The sequence below is a fragment of the Palaemon carinicauda genome, chromosome 45 (genome assembly GCF_036898095.1).
Source record: "Palaemon carinicauda isolate YSFRI2023 chromosome 45, ASM3689809v2, whole genome shotgun sequence".
NCBI classification, from domain to species: Eukaryota; Metazoa; Arthropoda; class Malacostraca; order Decapoda; family Palaemonidae; genus Palaemon; species Palaemon carinicauda.
Genome location: NC_090769.1, coordinates 2,012,313 through 2,035,450, shown reverse-complemented (window position 1 = coordinate 2,035,450; position 23,138 = coordinate 2,012,313). Strand labels below are relative to the sequence as shown.

The window sequence follows — 23,138 nt, the reverse complement described above, 5'->3', positions numbered from 1 at the left end:
CACTAGCTTAGAAAACAACGTCTTCGAAGTAGCTAGGCCTAGTGTAACCTCTGACGTTTAGGCGAACGAGGAGCAGCAGTTACAAAATGATCCGGACAAAGATCCTTAAAAATCAGCATGATTTATTTAAAGTCCATAGAGGGCTGAGCAGCTTTAGGCTCCTCTCCGTCTGACAGAGTCCACAAGGGAATATCAGTAGGAGGGGGATCAGCAACTTCCTCATCTGAAGGAACCTCGTCCGACAATTGCCGAGTCTCAAGCAAGGGAGAGACCTGCCGTGGTGGCAATGCTTGACAAGCAGAGTCCACACGCAAAGGAGCATCAGTAGCAGTCCAGGACGCTATGTCATGTAACTGCTTAAAGGACTGACCAGCAACAACAACAGGTGTGGGAGGACGCTCGACGTCAACTAGAGACTGCCTTGACTGCCTAGACTGAGCAGTCAAAACAACTCTTGACTGCGGTGCTTGACGCTCAACGTCAAAACAAGTCAACTTCGCTGGTTGGCGAACGTCCTGAACGTCAACAAGAGCATGCGGCAGCGGCTGAACGTCCACAAGCGGCTGAAAGTCAACACTGGACTGCATCGAGTGAGGCTCTACAAAACGTGACTGACGTGACTTTGTAACGTCAACGTCAACAGGATGAGCAAAGGCTCGTTTGGGCGGCTGACGGCCAGGATCTCGATCAGCTAAGCGGCGAGGATCATCGTGAACCTGCTCAGCAGAACAGTCCTCCATAAGAGAGGCAAGCTTATTCTGCATGTCTTGCAGTACAACCCATTTAGGATCAACGGGAATGGGTGCGGTAAGAGACGAGGGTAACGTCTGTGACTGCAAAACCTTGCCTACACTAAGACTCTCGGAGCCTGTGTTACGCTTCTGTTTAGGCATCGAGCAGTCTTCCGATGACTGCACAGGGTCAGAGCTGTCCCAATGGCTACAACCAGGATGCTGGACCTGTCCTGAAGGGACTGACTTTCGCTTTAAGGGTCTCGAAACCTTGCTCCACGGTTCCTTACGCGATAAGCCTTCGGATGACGAGGAGAAAACCGTCTCGCTCGTCTTATGGTAGGGGCGGTCTTGACGAGACACGCCTGAAACCATAGAGGGAACGTCTGTTCGTTGGTTAAAGTCTCTCGAACCCATAAGTCCTACGACATTACTTCTCCCTGGGGCATGGGAGCTTGCAAGAGGTCTCGGACTAGGCGAACGACAGGCACGAACAGACGAACCCTCTGTCGCAACACTGATAACACTTTGCGCAATTATCACTTTATCACTACAATTTTCTGTTTTTGCACTTACTTCACTGAAATCGAATTTTTCAATAATTTCACATTAGGCATGAATAAAAACTGATTTCTACCTGAAGCACGCAATTCTCCCCTACATCAAAAGGTTATAATTGCGAAATAAGTCGTATAATGTAAGCACATTAATACAAGCAAAAAACAGTAAACATATATATCGAATAAAACGGAAATATATAAAGATAAAAGGATCAGTGACTGGGGAGGAGACTAAACACTAGTTCATTCAAAACTACGTTTTCAATCTCTCACCGTACAGTGCCTTGGGACGAGAATAAAAACTAAAAACGTTTTAACCTTTCTCCCCGTACAGAGACTAGGGACGAGAGTAAAAAAACTGACTCGAGAACAACGTTACTCGCTTGGGACGAGAATAAAGATCGGAACGTTCTCTCTTCCTCTCTCCCTCTCCATCTCTCTCTCTCTCTCTTGATTTCACACCGAAGAGAAAAGCCCACTCACCTTTCGTCAATAAACAGGTTATTTGACCAAAGGAAAAAACTGAAAGGACTAAGAAATTGAAAATTAACAAGTTCCTTTAAATTAGTATTTAAAACATTTCAGTTTGAAAGAAGAATGAACAAAACGTCAAAATCGATTTACTCTTTCTGCAAAGTGAAACCGTGATTCTCTCTTTCTCTATCGTACCGATAGAGCGCAAACTGCGTAGCATAAATAAACCAAACGTTAGTTCATCTTTGAAACAGCACGAAGACTATTCAAAGAAAATCTTTCATAAAATATCTAATAAAAAAAATTCATTTAATAACTCTTACAGAGCAAATGATTTAAACTTAACGAAAATAAAAGTTGAATGGGCTCAACGTTGTTTAACTTCGGTTTCCAAGTTAGGACCGCCTACTCTCGGACTAGGGGAGGAATAGGTAAGGCCGCATATAAACAAAACATTAATTTTTATATTGATGTTTAGTATAAATGGAAAGCTAATCAAAGAGGCCTAATAAAGGCGGGTGAGATATAAAATATATAGAGGAAAATCTATAATTAACAACAACAATTTATAACGTGATAAGATAATTGCTAAAAGCCTAAAACACACTTCCGTATTAAGGGAAGGGTCGGCCATTTTGAAAAGTCAAAGAAAGTCCAAAAAACAATCCAAAGTAATCAACAATTAAATCTATCCAAAAAAGAGTTCAATAATTTAAGTTGAAGATAAAACACTTGCACTGCGAAAGCTCAAACCAAAAGGAAGTACTTCACCAAGACTGTTGAAAAACTCCAGGTTAACAGCGAGTAATGGTACGTCTTGTCGATCAGACCGACAGAGAAGAATTGGAGCTGTTTACATGTATATGCGGTATCTGGCCGATAGTTGGCGCTGGTGGGCACACCCACAACCTTCATAGCGATCGCTCGCGAGTTTTTGTGTTTTTCTGTCGAGCCGCCGGAGTGTCAGCTATTATATATTCTCCGGCTAAGTTAAATATTTAAAAAGCTGAATTACTGTGAACAAATACATTGAGGGAAATATAAGAAATTAAAAGATTGAAAGGCATGCACCTGGAGGCTTTAAGGGCACTGCCTTATTAATAAACAATAAACTATACTGTATTCAGATTTGTAAATCATGGTAAACTTAGACCTACTGAAACGTTTCTCTAAGACCTCTAAAGGATATAGAAATTTAATACAGCATATAATTATACATACTTGTCGAATAATCCTGTATCCGTGGTTGCCATGAGGTTCTGAAGAATCTTATAAACGCCCATTTCCCTAAGTTTGTTTTGTCTCTCTGCAGATCCATCTTCCACATTCCAAATCAAATTACTAATACAGAATGTTGCTGCAATCTGTAGTTTCACATTTGGTATAACCTGCCAAGTAAATATTACATTGTTAAGACTATCTTGAATGTATCGCAAAGGCATCTGTGCACAAGGTGTCGCCTAAAAACCTGGTGTGTTCTCTGAAACAGCAACTCATGGATGTGATGAAGCTTTATAACTTGGTACATTTTATACTTTGGTAACTTTGACATACTTAGCGAATTTCATGAAGAGAAAATTTTGACAAGCTATTATTCTAAAGCATGTTACAAATAAGGTAACAGCTCTATAATCTGGATATCATTATATTTAAGAATATAAATGAGTGAGAATCAAAATCCTTACCATGTAATTCATAAGTTTCTTTAAGACATCTTCATTTGACATGATAGCTGACTTTGCCATGTCTCCATCAGCAATATTAGCTAAGATGCACAACGCCTGTTCTTTTACTTCAGCTGGATGTTCTCCTTCAAGAATAAGGATCACAGCCTGAAAATGGAAGTAAGACCAAAACTAATTAGAGTGTCGCAAATTAAGAGGCTGCCATTATTATTATTACTATCCAAGCTACAACCCTAGTTGGAAAAGCAAGATGCTATAAGCCCAGGGGCTCCAACAGGGAAAAATAGCCCAGTGAGGAAAGGAAATAAGGAAATGAATAAATGAAGAGAACAAATTAACAATAAATCATTCTGAAAAAAAGTAACAAAGTCAAAACAGACATGTCATATATAAACTATTAATAACTTAAAAAACAAATGTCATAAATAAACTAAAAAAAGACTCATGTCTGCCTGGTCAACAAAAAAGCATTTGCTCCAACTTTGAACTTTTGAAGTTCTACTGATTCAATGCTTCCAAGAATTTTCCCTTTACATTGCTATAAAACTTAAACAAAAGTACAGGAAATAGAAATAGCCTGATTAAATCACAAGTCTTGTCTTTTCGTTTATTGCTTCTGTTGCAGCCACATCAGAAACTTCAAAATTTTACAATAATAAATGTGAAACTAACCAATATATTTTTCATATTTCTATGGATATTGTCCTAAATGTGAAACTAACCAATATATTTTTCATATTTCTATGGATATTGTCCTAAATGTGAAACTAACCAATATATTTTTCATATTTCTATGGATATTGTCCTATGTCTTAAAAGTACAATCCAAACTATAACATCTCAAGTTTAATTATCACAATAATGTCCAGCACTGATACTGAGCTATCAGCTTCACCACTAACCTATTGTATAAATAATACATATAACACCCAAACCCAAATTAAGTGAGCATTAAAAGGTTTTTGCTTATTTCACAAAGTAGTGAGACAAACTTAAATTAGTCAAACCTGAGGAAGGGAGTAGCCTTATTCTAAGTTAATACAGAGATGAGAATAAATTCAATATATAGAGATCAGATTACATAATAATAAGACTTTCAGATCAGTAACAAGTAACTATTCTCTTGTGGGATTAGTCTTTAACTGTCTCTTTAAACTACATTGCAATTTATATTATAGCTTTAACTTTAATGGTTTAAATACAAAAAAATAAAATCAAGCAAGTACAGCATCTGCAATACTTAAAAATTGACTGAGGGTATGAAACAAAACACAAGTTTCTCACCTGCATAATTTCTTTTCCATGACACTGCATAATATGGTCAATGTGTGCCTTTGTTGAGAGCAAATTACGAAGAAGTCCAAGAGTTTTCATCAAAATGTGCACATCATTATCGGACAACAAACGGAAAATCTGGTCTGTTCCCAGATGATGCAGAATGGAAGCCTAGAAACAGACAAGAAATAAGCCTTAGAGTTTTAAAAAAATAATGTCAATTCTTAGGACAAAAATTCACATAATCACATACCTTCACGAAAGTACCATGTTATCCAATCCTGTAATTTCATAGCACATTATATACTGGGATAATATAAAGAGAGGGTGATGATGCTATCACTATTTTAAGTATTATTATTATGGCCTCTGACGAAAGGATTAAAACTGGTGGGTACATACTTTTGTGTGTCACACTTCCCATTAGATAAAACTGGTGGTACTGAGAGCCTCCTAAACTAGTTTCAATAAATATTAATGCATGAGTTATATATGGATATCATAAAAGAATATTCAAACAGTAAAATAATTAAATTCTGTTTAACTTCAAATAAAGTAAATCATTTGTAAAAAATTTTCACCATTCTTGTAATATTAATTACCAACAGTATGAAATACATGATTATATAGATTGAAATGTAAAAATACTAAGTGAAGTAAGGTATAAATACCAGTGCAGAATCTGAGAGTATGTATGCTAAATTGGCATTACAGGTAAGTACAGTAATATTCCTTTTCATGCCGTTTTTCCCAACCTTGCATTGGTTTCAACATCGTCCAATCATGATGAAGTGCAGTACAGTGGAACCTCTACATCCGAACGTATCTACATCCGAATTTTCCAACATCCGAAGTAAAATTCGAGCAAATTTTTGACTCTACACCCGAATTTTATTTCGACACACGAAGTAAGTAATTTTCGTCGTACCGGTTGTATCCGAATTTTTCAACACGCGAAGTACAATTCGAACACGTTCCTACTCTACACCCGAATTTTTTTTTCGACACCCGAAGTAAACAATACTCGTATGCGTAGTCGGTGCTCATAGCGCCTGATGTGTTTTTTATTTCCGCCAATAGAAGGCAGCACTTCAACCTCGGAGGGACCCTCAATTAGCGTGGCTTGGGTCAGTCCTCTGTTTTCGTTGGTTTTCTGTGGTTGTGCCCTGTGCGTTCTGCTATTAATTGTGTTTTAATCGTGATTTTTTACGTTCATCCTTTTACGGTATTTTACGAAAATCATGGGTCCTAAAAGGTTTAGTTTCGCAAGTGGTAGTGGTAGTGGTGAGAAAAGGAATAAGGGAATGCTTTCTTTAGAAGTAAAGCAAGGAATTATTGAAAAGCATGAGCGTGGCGTCCGTATGAGTGAACTTGCAATAAGTTCCGCGCAAATAAAAGAGGTGTTAGGAAAATATCAAGACGTGGTCGACTTCATCGACAAATACCATCCAAAGAAATTGCAGGTTTGTCGTGTAGTTGCGCAGTTTGATGATGTTTCCCTGACTTATTTTCGAAACATTCTGAAAAGCTGTACCAAGCAACTTTCTATCGATAGCTTCTTTAAAAAAACTACGAAGCGAACTCGTGATGAAGAGGAAGGAAGTGGTTCAAAGAAAACAGCAAAGAGTACAGAGAAAAAAATTCAATCAATTTTAAGTGTAGAGAGTGAAAGTGATTAAAATTAATCATCAAAAAGAAAAAAAGAAAATGTAAAAAAAAATATATAAATTATAAAGAAAAAAAAAATAAGCTAAGTTATGTTAAAGTTCACTTAGTGTAAGTTAGAATAAGTTACGGTAGTGTATGTTTATCGTAGTTAACCTCTCTACCTCCTCGCCGCCCGTCCGTCTCCTCTCTGCGTAGCAAGACTAACAACACCTGTGCTGGAGTTTCTAAGGTAAAGTGACGCTAAAAACCCGTTTCTTATTTATCATTTTTTGCTAATTCTTCTTATTTACATGTCTATTCTTCTTATTTACATGTCTATTATCTAATTTAGTGTTCATTATTCTCATGGGAAAATTATGTGTAGTAAGTTATTAAGAAGTTATCATAGGTTTTTGGGCTCAGCCACGGATTAATCCTATTTCAATGTATTCTTATGGGAAAATTCGTTTCGACATCCGAACATTTTCTACATCCGAAGTTGGTTCTGGAACGGATTAAATTCGTATGTAGAGGTTCCACTGTACTAAACTTCGTATTTTTACTGTATTAATGTTTAAAATAATCAAAAACAGAGAATATTTCATACCTCCTATTCAAATTCTTAAAAATACAATGCATTTGAAAATTATCATTCTATTATTGGGGCTCGAACTCCTGACCCACATAGTACGAGTCAGGAACGTTTTTACATGTTTCTGGAGAATTTATTGGTCAGTTAGTGACGGTCAAAAAATCTTTTATTCAATCTACAAACAGCCTAAATTATAAGCAGTAACCCACTACAGAGCACATAAAGAAAATATCATCTACCTTATAAAAGTTAGCCTTTTTCACAACTCCACACATTCTAGCTACTTTTAGTAGCTACAAGCAATAAATTCTATCCCTAAAAATGCAAACAAAAAAAAGTATTATTTTGTAGTACCTTTACTCTGTGTTCAGCCTGAAAAGCCATGTTCATGAGAGCCCAAACAGCATTGAGTCTAAGACCAGGATGTGGTCTTCTTGTGAGCCCACACAGAAATTCCACAGCGCCTTGATCTAATATTTGCTCTTTGGCAGGTGAAAATTCCAAAAGTAAATTACATAACGTTGATGAAGCAACTTTCACTAATTCTTCACTGCTAGAGGTTTTCAAGACAGTCATAAGAGGCCTCCAAACAACATGATCCTGCAATGAAATAAGTGGTAGTTAAGTTGGAAATAGTGTACCATGCAAAACTATAATCATCAATTAAGCTTGGCTATCCATGAGTTAAAGCTTAGTTACTTATGCTTGGGAAATTAAAGAAAAAATAACTAAGTAAAGTTCAATTATGAGTTGAAAAAACTTTTTTGTTCATCAAGCTTAAAATCAAAATGACAATATCAAACTTGGCTATCTGGCTTCATGTGTAGTACTGTATACTGTAGTACATTCAATCTATACCATCTTATTTTTAGATCTACAGTTACATATCAATATTGATGTAAAGTCAGAAAATGAAATGAAGATACTTTATAAAAAAATATTAAGTTTTCTTCCTATTACAATCATTTCACTTATTCTTTTGAAAAGCTTAACCCCTACAGTATTTACAAAATGTTACTCTACTACTTGTTTTCCTCAATTCGTAGCCTTTGACTTCTCAACTATGGAAAATACTGAACAACAAGTATTCACTCATTCATTCACTTGTACTCCACATTGAAGATAATAACAAATCAAAAAACAGCTCCATGATTTCATAAAACATTAACAAACCATGAAATCTGATATGGTACCTGAAAGGTTGTCCTGAGAGTATGTACTGATCTTGAAAGGGAATGAAGGCATCTAACAGCTGCTAGCTGGACTGGAGGAGATGCGGCTGACAAAGCCGTAACCATAGTGTTCATCAAGCCTTCTGTTTTGATAACCTTCTGTCGAATATCCTCATCATTTGCACCTAGTGATGCATAAACTCTAAGCGCTGCTTCTAACATAAGCTCTGGCCACGTACTTGGATTGTCATACTGTCTGCTTGACTGTAAGGATTAAATATATGAAGTAAATATGGGATTTTATTAATGAAATTTATTTCTATACTCATCTGATATTTATTGTGCTTCCTTCTCAAAGCTGTTTAAATGCTAATACTGTATCTACCAAAAAAAATTTAAAAGTTCCAATTTCCTTTTTTCTTTCCTTGCAATATCTACCTCTCTAGCTAAGAACCAAGTTAATCTAGCAGTTGATGGCAATAAGTTTGTGTGGAGTAATAAACATAGACCTCTTAATCTTTTTTATAGCCTCAATAGATCATTTCTTTTTCACAAAAGGAAGTAAAAAATCAACAACCATCAAAACTAATTCTTGCTACTGTAACATTCCTTGATTTGCACCAATCAAAATAAAAATTCCTAAGATTTTGATATAAATTAGAGAGAAATTGCCTTTAGGGACATAAAACAAACAAAACTTACAATCTGGATCATCAACTCCTCCTACGCCTATTGGCGCAAAGAAAAGTCTTAATCTTGCAAATTCAACAAGTAAAAAGACGTACCCAGGCCTAGATAGTTGCCATCAACTACCAGATTAACTTTATACTTAACAGGGGGGGGGGGGATTTTGCAAGAAAAGGAAACATGAGGTATTTTCATTTTAGTGTATATGTTGGCATTTAAACAGCTTTGAGAGAGAAGCACTATGAACACCAGGTGAATTTCATAGAGATAACAACAGATCATTTGTCTAATATCAAGTATAGAGTTAAAAGAACATTCCTAATTGAACAGAAAAATTTCAAGGTTAAAAAGTATTCGTATAATAAAAAAGTTTTACTGTACTTACAATTGGTGACACACACACAGGCTGTGTAACATTTGTTCCACACACAGGATCTTTGAGATAATCATTCATTGTGAGGATTAGATGATCTGTCATCGCTGCTGTTCTTTGAAGTTCGGTACTAACTTCCGTTAGGTAGGCTAATGTGTTCGCTGCTTCTACACGTTCCCACACATCTCTGTCTCGTCTACACATCCTCACCTGTCAAGGTAAAGGTCTATGAGTTTTTATCTTTACTGTTTATAAATCCATAACAAAATTTTACTGTTTATAAATCCATAACAAAATCTTACTAAGATCCCCCCAACGTATTTTGAAACATTTATTGTAAATACAAATTATAGCAGCTCTGTATATATTTTTTTTTCTTAGGTTCACTAACAAGTTCCTGCCTTGTATAACACAGCATTCTTTTATATTTCACATTTATTCATGTTATAAAAATTATATCCTTATTTCATTTTATACTTCCGATATTATCAACATTTTTATAGACCCCTTAAAGTGTTTAGTATAATACCTGTATCTGAAGATTGTGGAGAGCTAACTGATTGATATAATACACTCAGGTTTGAGAACATAATGAAAGCATAAACACAAACTGTGACATCAGTTATAACATGGTTAGATACCACACAGGAAGGAAAAAATCCAGGCAAAGTTTACAAAATTCTATATCTAATCATTTGGAATAAACAATCTAGATCTCAATAATTACCAATGCTTTTTTCGTTCCAAAAACAATCCAATTACTGTAAACAATTTGAAATCGAACAGCAATAAATGCTGTACCTGTTATTGACTGAAAATCATACATACCAAACACTGAAGTGTTTTAAAGATTATCTTTGGATCATCAGCTGACAATGCTCCTGCTCGATGCAGGAAAGTTAAAGATGTGGCCGCTGCTAACTGCAACTCTCTCGGCCTATCTCGAGCCATCAAACCCACAAGCAAATCTGGAACTGCTTTCCCACCATAACTCTTTGTAGAAACTATGGAAGATACTCTCTCATTGCTGTTGAGGAAAGTGAAAAAATACAGTAGTTTATATCTCCTCTGCATTATCCAAATCAGAAATTTTTGAAGTAATTTTTATTTCTTCTAAATATAAAACCTGAGTCCTTTAGTAGGAATATGATTACAGCAAAGCTGGAAATGGCCACTATAACTTTTAACGAGGTAGTTATAGTTGCAGCCTGGTAGAAGGTAGGCCCAACCCACCTGACAGGCCAATCAGCACTCCATTTGACTTTAAAGCTAAGAGTTACAAAGTGAAGGCAGGATGTTTAATTTGAAGGATTCAGGATTGTACTGTATACTGTACTTACGAGAAATACAATTTACTTCAAAAATTTGTTATGCGTTCCTACTGTACATGAATACAAACCCTCACCCTTTAATAGGAGACTCATCCTTTGGAGGGAGGAAGTCCCTGTAACCAAAATGGCTCATCTACTTAGCTGGGAAATATAAATACACCTTTGTCCTGTACAAGAGTGAAAGTGGTGACACATGTTAACCTCCTAACTTCCTGGGCATGAAAAAGTGGTAGGTATCAGGTAAGGTCTCGAACAAGTGACTGGTAGACAGTCATGAAAGAACCTATATCAGTGTGGAAGATATGTGTCGGTAATTTATGAGAAAAGATTTACACGCGTGTTGCCCATCCTCCCTCTTAAGCTTCTAACAAAACTTGTCTGTTAAGAAAAGTTGCTCAATCATGCGGTTTAACAGCATCTAGCAATCAGTCCAGTCCAGCCCATAAAAGAACAACTGCTCCACCCAAGAAAGGCAAGGAAAAAAAAAAAACGCTTGATCTTAACTCTCATTCTAGACTTACATCCCAAACCCTATCTTGGATGATTAGTTTCTTGTGTTCGCTACACAATCTGTTGGGCCAAGGGTAAAGGGGTCCAGGGACAAGTGAGCATACTCCTGTAGGTAGTGAGCAGAGAAGGTTGTCCTCCTGAGAGCTATGGAAGATCTGATAACTCTGACTTCGTGTGCTCTAATTCGGAATGGTCCTTCCGTCTCCTCCCTTACAGGATAAGAATGTTTGACTGATCATTTCACAAAGCCAGAAAGAATCTGTGTTCTTATATCTTTTTTCTTTATTCCTTTAGGGCCTGAGAAAGATTTGGGACCACTGCTTGAAGTTTTAAGTTCTCTTAGGAAGTGTCTTACTATAGTGTCTTCACAGGACAGAGTCATTCTGATCCATGCTAGTCACATCTTGTAGAGATAAGATGAAGAAGTACTCAAAGCCATGAATGGCTGGATTCTGGGTCTTGGTTATGAACTCTTGAACCGAGGTGAAGAAGGCATTCTTCCATCCTTCAGGATGATTTGTAACACAGGACAAGCTATGTTGCTCACCCACTCGTTTCACCGAGGTAAAGGCTGGTAGAAGACAGTCTTCAGAGTAGGACCCCTATCTGACACCCACCTCAGGGGTTCATCCCATTTTTGGATCCATGTACAGTCAGAAAAAGAAATGAAGATACTTTATAAAAGGAATAAAGAGAAGAGAGCTAAGAACAGTTTCTTTCTGGCTTCAAGGAAGGATCAGCCAGACTTGAGGACTCAAGATACATTTCACTTTGCAGCTTGCGTTCCCGAGAAGATCAAAACTATTCGAAGCTCCTCATAAACCTTGATAATTCCAACAAAAAGGAAAGGTTTAAGCCCTAGTTTGAAAACCAAGTTCCTGGCTGAGCGACAACCTTTCATCGCAGAGACTCAAGAGCTTCTCCGACAAAGGTAGATAAGGAAAAGTTAATCTAGATATCATTCGGGAACAATCCGAGTTACCCTGAACCCTGTTGTCATCAATCAAAGAGATATAGTCCCATAGGCTGGAACATAGACTGAGACTTCTAAGAGTTGAGATGGTTTGACCATATGATTAAAAAGGGAGTAGTGAAGTAAAAAAAGTACAGAACTGTAGTAGACATAGAAGTAGCTAGGTGTAGACCAGCAGAAAGGCTTAGATTATCATGAAGAAAAAGGACAGGTATAAAGATCTAGAACTGATGTGATTTCAGACAAAATGCTCAAGACATGAGGGAGAGGAGAACACATTTCAGGTCTTAACACTAAGGCAGAAATGTGACAAAAATTTTAATAATGATAAAAAGTATGAATTTTGATGATGTCGTCTTTGACGTTCTGTAAGGGATTCACATCCCAAAATATTAATTGACAAAGGCACAACCTAATTCGAATTAAGAATCTTAAATACACTACTATTGCCAAAGGCAACTCACATTTCTTTCAAAACAAGAGAAAATCTAAACTTGTTATATATAATTGGTTGAATATATCAGCATAAAAAAATGCATATTTTCTTCACAACTAATCACTTAATTTTACACTATATGAGAGAGGAATGAATAAATGAAGGAATATGAACTGTTATACGAGTTATTTGACTTGAATATACAAAGCATTCAAGTTAAATAAAGTTACTCTGATTTAGAAATTTATGAGGCCCAATCTACAAAACTCATAACATTCAAGTATGTCACAATGTAGCATTCAAGTTAAATAAAGTTACTCTTGAATTAGAAACTTATGAGGCCCAATCTACAAAACTCATAACATTCGAGTATGTCACAACGTATGCAAGAAATGATTACCGGTTGTACTTACTTGTAACACATAGCAGCAAGGCAGTGCAAGGCAGGGAGCTGTACTCTTGTAACTGGTGAACACAACATGCAAGCGATCAGTTCTGCCCCACCAGCTTCAACTAACTGCTGTTGTTGTTCACAAGTCTGCTGAGAGAAGGATATGTGGATCATGAAAATAGATTCCTAACTTAATTGAAAAGTTATAATTATAAATTTATGTGGGATAAGTTTTCCTTCCATCAAACTTTCCACTATTGGCAACATACAACTAAAAATTACATAAACAACAACCACAATAGCATATCACTCATTCTTGATAAAAAGAAAAATCTTGCAATAATCAACCCAATTCTAAATATAGACAATTTTTTTTTACAATTATTCGATACACTGAAGTATAAAAGCATCTGTTATTAACAAATGTCTACTAAAACATTTTCTAAAGCATCTGTTAACAAATGTCTTCTAAAACATTTTCTAAAGCATCTGTTATTAACAAATGTCTTCTAAAACATTTTCTAAAGCATCTGTTATTAACAAATGTCTTCTAAAACATTTTCTAAAGCACCTGTTATTACCAAATGTCTTCTAAAACATTTTCTAAAGCATCTGTTATTAACAAATGTCTTCTAAAACATTTTCTAAAGCACCTGTTATTAACAAATGTCTTCTAAAACATTTTCTAAAGCATCTGTTATTAACAAATGTCTTCTAAAACATTTTCTACTCCAATCTAAGGTTGCCAAGAAATTATCCAACAGCATTTGATAAATCGGCAAATTTTGAACTGAAAACTTATAACACTAAGAATCATTGGTCAAGCATAACTTCCCACAAAATGAATATATCTACCGGCACTTATTCTATGAATAGGTGAAACTGTCCATGCCAATACTCTTGCTATGTGCTGTGTAACAAATGAATAAAGAAAAAAGATGGTTTTTATAATTATGGGATCTCTCAGCATCATTCTAATATGATGTACAGTATTCTTAAACAATGAAAGTGTATAATCCACATTTTGAATTTAAGAAATTCACTCTTATAGCTTAGTAGTTTGTTTCCATCGCACAGTAAATTGGCTATGAGGATTCTGTTAAGAGAGAAATGCTCTGCAGAGTAAATGGAAAAATATCTAATAGCCATAAAAAGATTTAACAAATCTACTTATATAAAACATAAAAAAAATATCTACGGTTGTATAAGAGAATTAAGTCCGTTGTGCAAGGAACATGGAAACAGTACAGTACCTTGCATGAATGTGCAAGAATGTTTGCAACACATTCTTGATTACTTGGAGGATGATAACCATGCTGAATAAGAGTCGAAAGAAGTTTGTGGTCCCACGCTGGGGGTGGAGGTGCACATCCTTGTCTATATACAGATCGCAAACAACACAAAATCATCTGTATGTAGATGTTGGTTCCACCGGCTCCAACGCAAGTTTCAAGCTCTGCAAAAATTATATAAATGATAAACCGTGCAATTTTTGCACTATAAAATTACTATTGGAGCTACAGGTATACATTTTTATATTTCAATATACTGGCTATACAATGGAAGAATCCAAGCTTCCTAATTAATATAACAGTACATTCAGTATTCATTACATATCATAGATACCTTCTTGTTATACTGTACTTTAAACTGTTTTACTATTAGCTATTAACCCTCAGTGATTTGAAAGCATATTTTTCAAAATCCGAATGAGATAATTTCTTACATGTCAATATGATAAAAATTCCATCTAAAGGATTGAAAGCAGTGAGCAATTTTTCAATTGAACATGAAAAAAATTCATATATTCATGCAAAAGGAAGAATACCACTGTCATTCAAATTCTGAAGAGACCTGCTCCAAACGCTTTTATGAATACTGCACACAAAAATTTACTTCATAAATCACAAATCACAATTTTTTAAGTAATTTGTATTTTTCCTAGTCAACATAATTTACAGGCCTGTCCTTTCTTATGTGCTAAAATACAGAGGGAAAGATAAACCCTGATTCAATGATGATTTTAGATGTGCTTTTTTGAAGGAACAGGAGGCTTATCATCTTTGGAAGGGTAACAGACCAGATCCGACTTGGAATAACTAACTGTATACTAAGCTAAGAGCTGTTGTTCAGAGTGTTTACGTTTCAAGTGAAAAGGAATACAATTTAACCATAAAAGAAACCCTGTTTGGTTCAACCCAGGAACAAAAGTTTTGGGCTAACCTTAAATCTGCACTCTTTGGTGTAGACTTAACAGTTTCTCCTTTACTTAAAATAGAAGACTATGTCACTCACTGCTCAATGGAAAAGGTAACCCATTTGGCTGATGTGTTTGACAGTAAGCAAAACACAAATGAGAAACACAATCTTTCACATTACTGTTTTCCTGAGGCTAAACTAACTACAGTAGTTTAGTTTTTTAGGGTACCATGAAATTAAAACTCTTAATGGACCTGAATGCTTCTGGAGGTATAGATCCAAATGGTATTTCTCTCTTGTTTCTTATAAAGACTGCTGACTTCTTACCACCCAAGTTGTCTGCTATTTTCTGCAAGTTAGCAAGGAGAGGCTCTTTTAGCACTTGCTGGAGAATTTATAATGCTACTCGATTTACTAAATGCATTTGTGGTAGCTCTACTCCAGCTAATTACCACCCGATTTCCATAACTCCCACATAATCTAGTTTTGAAAGTCTTTTTGACAAAACGTCGAAATAGGTATGCCGAAGGCAATCATCTGTTCCTAGTCTGGAATTTAGCTTTCGTAAAGGCCTTGAAGCACGTGATTGATACCCTTCTTACAATCTCCAAAATTGTGGTCAAGTTCATAAAATTAACCCTGAATTTAGTGATGCCTTTGACTTTGTTAATCATGAGGCCCTTGTTTTCAAATTCAAACAATTGGTAGTGGATGGGTTTTTCATAATCTTTAAAGACTTTTTCAGTAATAAATTGCAAAAAGTTGTTGCTAGTGGGCACCATAGTGAGTAAAGGAATGTGATAACTTGGCCCATTACTTTTCATACTATATACACAATTTGTGGTTTGGCCTCGAAAATAAGCTTGTTGCATATGCAGATGAAGCTACTCTCTTTGCATTAATTCCATCTCCTGAACATAGATCGAGCATTGCTGAATGCCTTAATAGAAATCTAATTAAAATTGGTGCAAATTATGGAACATGAAGTTGAATCCTAACAAAACTCAAAGTTTGATTGTAAGTTGGTCGAGGACAGTGACTCCTCAACATCCAGATCTCAGCATTGATAATGTCTCTTCATCTCTATACAATTCTTTTAAAATTCTTAGTGTAATTTTTGATGGAAAATTCACTTTTGAGACACCCACTAGGTCTGTTTCCTCTTCATTTGCACATAAGATTGACTTATAAAGATCCTATTAAAATTTTTAGTGAACAATCTATTCTGAAAGTGTTTTAATTAATTCGTTCTACCTTGTTTCATGTATTGTTCTACAGTTTTGTCTTCAGCTGCTGAATCTCATTTCAATTTGATGGACAAGAACTTGCAGTCTATTAAATTTCTTATTCCCGATCTAGATATCATTCTCAAGCACCATCGTTGTTACTTCTTTGTGCATTTTGTATGAGATTTTTCTAACTCTGACCAGCCTTTGCATTCAGATCTTCCCAGATAGTACCATACTGCACGTAATACTAGGTATGCAGTTAATTCTAACAGTCATGCCTTCTTCATCATAAGGTTCAATACTACATAGTATTTAAGAAGATATATTCCAGCTTTGACCAGATTGTCTAATGATCTTCCTAATCAGCAGTTGATTCATTTGAACTTCATAAGTTCAAACTTGCAGCAAATATTTTTATGTTGAACAGGCTGACATAAGTCTCTCTTCACTGTTTAAATGAGAGATCTATTTTAACGTTGTTACTGATCTTAAAATAGTATTCTAGAAATTATATTCCAGCTATGACCAGATTGTCTAATGATCTTCCTAATCGGCACTTGATTCATTTGAACTTCATAAGTTTAAACTTGCAGCAAATATTTTTATGTTGAACAGGCTGACATGTCTCTCTTCACTGTTTAAATATGAGAGATCTATTTTAACGTTGTTACTGATCTTAAAATATTCTATGTTAATTAATGTTTGCGTGTGTGCCCGTGTTATGGTGTGGGTATCTTACAGCTCACCTTGTGACAGTCCTTATTTACTGTACTTATCAATAGGAGCATAAGCCATTCTTTTGTAGAGAGTCATTACTTCTCGTGTAGTTTATTTATTTCCTTATTTACTTCCCCACTGGGATATTTTTCCTTGTTGGAGCCCTTGGGCTTATAGCATCCTACTTCACCAACTAGGATTATAGCTTGGATATTAGTAATAATAATAACCTGGGAAAAGGGTGTCCAAGGTGTTAAGCTAGATTTCTACCACAAAAATTGATAGATGACCATGGAAGAGCCAATATCTTTGTAACGATATGGTGTCTGAAATGTATGGTCATTAAAGAGAAGTGGGTTTACATACAACTAAATCCATCCTCTCCCTCATAAGAAGGATTCGGGAGATGCTTCTACGGAAAATTGCACAGAAAAGTTGCTCTGCTGGGAGGCTTACCTGCATAAAACATCCAATGCAACAAATAATAGCATGACTGCTGCAACCCACGTAAGAGGAAAGAAAAGAGGAAACAGGGCCAGATATTCTTATCTCTCATCCTAGACATACAGTATATCGCAGCCACTATCTTAGGTCAGATGCTTCTTGTCCTGTGAGAGAGCTATGTTCGCTAAACAACCTGTTACGTACCTACCACCAGCCTGAGGGAAAGAGTATCCAAGGATCTATGGGCATTTAAGGTCATTTGTTATTTCCAGATGCCCGGCTTCCAAATTTGCACCATTGACAGGCTCTTCCTAAAGGCTAGTGTTGGTCCAATACCTCTTACTTAACGCACACTTGCTCGAGAAATTCCATTTGCTCCTTTGTTAGTTCCATGGTATGCCTGTCTCATGGTTTAAAGAAGCCAAAAGGAGATATGGAAATCTTTTTCTTTATCCTACAAGTGCTGAGAATGAGTCTATTGTACTGCAGTCTGAAGGTCGAGTCCTCTTCAAATAGTGTCGTATTGCCCTCACAGGACACACAAGCAAGTTATTCTAATTTCTAGTTGCTTCTTTTAGGAAGATGGAGAAGGAATCGTGGAGTCATGGATGGCTCGATTATGGGGTTTTCCGATGAACTCCAGAACGAAGGTACAGAAAACCTTCTTCCATCCCTCTGAATGCCAAATAATATACAACGTGCCATGCAGTTTGCCTAATTGCTTTGAGAGGCCAAGTCTTGACAGACAGATCCCTAACTGATGCCAGTCTCAAAGGTTCTTCCAGGGACCCATGGAGGGACCTGAGAACTAGGGAGACCTCTCAAGTTGGGGGTTTGAGTTCCTAAGAAAGATAAGACTATTCAAAGTTCCTCATAAACATAGACAGCTCCCAAGAAAAGGAAAGGTCTAACCCCTTCAGTCTGAAGACTTGGCTAAAGGCCTAGCGATAACTTTTACCACTGAAGCTGAGAAGAGCTTCTCCCGATGCAGGTAGAGGAAATCACCTTATGTCCTGTGGCCTGTCGGGTGGACGGAGCTTACCCGTCACCCAGTAGTTACCACCACCAATTCATTATAAATTCTAAAAGCAGACTTCCAGCTTTGCTAAAATCATACTCCTATTAAAGAGTGAAGGTTTGTACTCACATAGGAACAAATATCTCTTCAATCTACAATATAACAATAAGAACCAATATCCTTTTTAACTTACGTTCCCAAAGCACTGGTAATAAACCAGCCTGTACCAAAGACGATGCATGTTCAGGTAAGCCCTTGGCTAAGGAGTTGAGAACAGTTACTACTTCAGTTTTAAGCAATATGTCCATGTCTTGTGATTGCAGAATCTGTAGGAGTCGAACTACTATACCCTGCTCGATGATTGATCCCTTCTCTCGCACGCTGCCAATTACTGCAAATTTCAGTTCGCTGAAAGAGAGATAATAGATTACCAATCACATCCATCAAAATAAAAATAAAAATGTGTCCAAACCATTGATACTGTAACATAAAACAGAAAAATGGATGCTAAATATAGTTAAGTAATTATCATTAGTATATAAGATATATCTCCATTGAGGAAAGTATGTCTATCATACCTGGCCAACTCTATCCTTAATTATCATCTCATAAATGATGCATACCAATTGGAAAAGATGAAGTAAAAGGGACCATTCCATAAGTATTGCATTTGTACTTAAAAGAAATATTCTTGAAATTTAAGTTTATATAAATTAAGACTCCGCATATTTTCACTCTAGGTAGCAGCAGTAGGGGATTCAGCTTATATAGCTTCATCTGTGGTGGATAACGGGGGCGAGTGGGCTGTGGCACCCTAGCAGTACCAGTTTGTCAGGCTGGGAGGAGCGTAGAGAGGAAAGGTCCCCTTTTTTCATTTTTTTTTTTATGTCGGCTACCCACCAAAATTGGGGAAGTGCCTTGGTATCTAGATAGATAGACAAAATTTACTTCAAGAGAATAACTCACCCTTAACTCATTTTATTTCTTATGTTAAATAGAGATTACCAACACTAAAAATAATTTGTATTTGTACTTCAATTTGAAAAATAGCTCGCTGGTCAGATATAGATTTATGAATTTTGGAACTTAGTACAACACTAGGGCCTGTGAGGTAATTCAGCATCAAATGTAACTCAGCAGCTGAGCTACGAAGTAAAACTAAAGAGGTTAGACAACAAGATGGATGGGAAAAAGGAACTGAGGGAGAGCATAAGAATATAAAGTAAGTACAGCTAGGGGCCAAACCAATGTTGCTAAGACCCTTAAATAATGACTATAGAGCACCACGTGAAGTGCACTGACCGCACTATACCCCCAATGTAATTAGATTATTCACAATAAAATCCTGATAGCTGTAAATTTAATTAAAAGTCTTTAAAGTTTAGACAATTTTTCTTACAACTCTCACAAAGTGTTAAGTAATGTGCAATAATGGAATGACACGAGGCATATTGCAATGCAGCACTACTATCAAGTAGCTATTTATTGTATGAATAAATGTGTTTTGAATGGCACAAAACTACTAGTACAGAGCCAATGGCTATAAACAAGCCCCTTGTCATGCCTATTGGTCTTCTTACTTATTGTAACTCAATGGCATGTTTAAACCACAGTAAATGATCATGATCATCATCATTATCATAATAATAATAATAGTATTAACAGATCAGAGTTTCAACTGAACTGCTCATTTTTTCGACCTTATAATATTTTCTCTCGTAGTGACAAATCACATTAAGTAATGCCTCACCCCACGTTGTTCATTGGTTCTAAGAGTTCGGAATTAGGTCGATTTTTAATGCCGATCGGGGTTTTGCCCTGTAAGATGATCTATAGGTACTGAACACAAAAAGTACTTACAACTTGCTATTTTATGAAAACTAGATACTGTACCTACATTGATAAGCTTCCATGTGAAGTACATTACAGTTCTGCACAGCATTTCATTGTTATTGTACAATGCAGTTACTAACGTACATTTGGGTAAAATAACGGAACGTTGGGTAAAAAGACGGAAAGTGGATTTTATTATTGCATTTAGTACTTAAGGATGAGTAACCTAAGGTCGGTACTGACATATGCTCGACTGATATAAAGAGGGGTATTATTGTACTGTATCCTGTTCCCAAAGTTCATATCATCATCTCATCCTACGCCTATTGACGCAAAGGGCCTCGGTTAGATTTCACCAGTCGTCTCTATCTTGAGCTTTTAATTCAATATTTCTCCATTCATCATCTCTAACTTTACACTTCATAATCCTCAGCCATGTAGGTCTGGGTCTTCCAACTCTTATAGTGCCATGTGGAGCACAACTGAATGTTTGGTGAACTAATCTCTCTTGGGGAGTGCAAAGAGCATGTCCAAACCATCTCCATCTACCCCTCATCATGAACTCATCCACATATGGCACTTAAGTAATCTCTCTTATAGTTTCATTTCTAATCCTGTCCTGCCATTTAACTCCCACAATCCTTCTGAGGGCTTTGTTCTCAAATCTAATAAATCTATTGGAGATTGTTTCATTGTCATACCATGACTCAAGTCCATAAAGTAACACCGATCTCACTAAAGTGATATATAGTCTGATTTTTATATGTAATTTCAAGTGATTTGATTTCAAAATTTCACTTAACCTAGCCATTGTCTGATTGGCATTTTTCAATCTTTCACTAAACTCTAATTCTAACGACCCTGTATTGGAGATCATAGTTCCTAAATACTGTACTTAGAATTATTCTACCTCATTAATCCTTTCTCCTGCCAAGGATATTTCATCTTCCATTGTATACTCCATTCTCATCATCTCTTTCTTTCTCCTATCTTCAGTCCAACCTCATGTGATATTTCATGCATTCTGGTAAGCAAGCATTACAAATCCTGTGCTGTGCTGCTAACAAGGACAGCATCATCAGCAAACTCTAGGTCTGCTAAATTCTTATCACCAATCCAGTCCAATCACTCGGTAAGGTATATAACTCGTCTCATATCATATGGATAACAAAAATATAAATCATACTTTGTTTTGTATCCTGGATTTATACCTGGAGCCAGATCATCATCACATTTGCAGTTGTATATTTGACCTTCAAAAAATCCACACCCCAATTTCATTGAAATCCGTAACTTCCAAAAAATACTAACACAAAATTTTAACTGTATCTAAACATAATCTAGATACAGATAACCACATTGTAATTTCCAGTTGCTCATTCAAATTGGCCTATCAATTTGTTTTGGAATTATTGAAAACTTTCATCTTTTTATTCGCTTTTATCTATTTTCCTAATCAAAGGAAGTTTGTTTGTATTCTTGTAGAAACAACTAAAATTTATACACAACTTAATGATAAAAATAGAGATGCTAAGAAATCACTACTATATAAAGCATTAGCTTAAATCATTCTAATTATTTCAATCTTACTACTCTCTTTTATAATGTTATTTAAACAAGAGGATTCAAAATGTTGAATATAAACTTCCAGTTCAACTCCTTTACCAAAACAAAACAAAAGTGACAAAATGTCATAAAATTAACAAAATTACCTGTAGGTAACTTTAGCTACTTTATTCTTTATACAGTATATACATTACCAGACCACAAGACTGCTTCACATATCTAAAATCATAAATGAATTGTTAGGCAATTTCTCCCATCCACACCCTAACAAAATGTCCAATATTTCCATTAAGCTTAAACCCTTATAATAAAATATTCTACTTACTTGAGCATAATATCATACAAGACTGGTATATATTATATGAATTTCTCACCTTACTGCCTGAAAACATTTCTGATTATCATTGGAGTAAAGTTGATCGATGTAAGCCCTACTATGTTCCACATCCTGAAAAAAAACAAAAATTTCTTCACAAACTCCCCTTCATTAAAAAAGTTCCTAACAAATCCATAAGAGAAATATATAAAGTAGTAGTGATACTTTATAGAAACGTTAACATTCCTAGTATTTACCTTATGTCCTCTCACACAAAATGATAGTCTGTAAAATCACAACATTTGAATACAAACCCGAGTCTTATAATTTAGAGTATCTCCAAGCAACAAGTGGTAGAGTTTTTGAAACCATTGGCAGCAACAGCAAAAATTGCTGTGAGGTTTACCAGCGTAAAGGCCGACTGTGACTGGGAGTACACAAAACGCCGACAATCTCTGTTCTTATCGGTCACCCATTTAGGGCCGACCCGAATTATAGCAATTAAGTTGCTATAGCTGTCATGTTAGACAGCACTGAATTCAGTTTTCTAAGAATGAGAGAATGAGGGTGGAGCAGTAACCCAATGGGATTGTACCTCCCGATACAGGGAAAGGAACTGATTAAAGGGATCTGCCTCCCCAACCACGTCCGAGATACGATTTGCTGCAGGAGACTGCCTAATTAGCACAGTTCCTATCCAAGCAAAGTCGGTTCGTGAGTAGTCCTGTACTATACAGGACAACAGGGTGGTGGTAGCAGCCTAAGCAGCAACCCGGTCCTTGAGGCACCTAGCCTGTAAGCCCTTCTGTAGTAGGAACAAAGTGTAGATGAAGAGAGTACGTTCATGATGGATGAATGCCAGCAAATGTGATGGATTTGATGCAGAAACCTGGCCATCTTAATGGGGGTTCTTCGAATCTTGCCGGAAATGAAAATTTCAGGAACCCAAGAAGCCCTGTTTGTGAGAAACAAACAAAAA

The 23,138-nt window shown here is 36.2% G+C and overlaps 1 protein-coding gene across 4 annotated transcripts in view; it reads right to left on the bottom strand.

Moving 5' to 3' along the window:
* Nucleotides 1-23,138, bottom strand: part of LOC137634800 (armadillo repeat-containing protein 8-like) — a 58,134-nt gene that overhangs the window by 8,024 nt on the left and 26,972 nt on the right. For 3 of the 4 annotated variants that reach the window (XM_068367347.1, XM_068367348.1, XM_068367345.1), the window contains exons 2-12: nt 22,218-22,291; nt 18,638-18,852; nt 14,091-14,293; nt 12,860-12,987; nt 10,025-10,223; nt 9,209-9,406; nt 8,158-8,400; nt 7,319-7,564; nt 4,735-4,896; nt 3,451-3,597; nt 2,987-3,153 (exon numbers count right to left, since the gene is read on the bottom strand). In XM_068367347.1, the coding sequence (XP_068223448.1) occupies nt 2,987-3,153; nt 3,451-3,597; nt 4,735-4,896; nt 7,319-7,564; nt 8,158-8,400; nt 9,209-9,406; nt 10,025-10,223; nt 12,860-12,987; nt 14,091-14,293; nt 18,638-18,852; nt 22,218-22,291 (1,982 nt within the window). The remainder of the gene's footprint in view (nt 1-2,986; nt 3,154-3,450; nt 3,598-4,734; nt 4,897-7,318; nt 7,565-8,157; nt 8,401-9,208; nt 9,407-10,024; nt 10,224-12,859; nt 12,988-14,090; nt 14,294-18,637; nt 18,853-22,217; nt 22,292-23,138) is intronic. The other variant, XM_068367346.1, reaches the window with a different exon arrangement.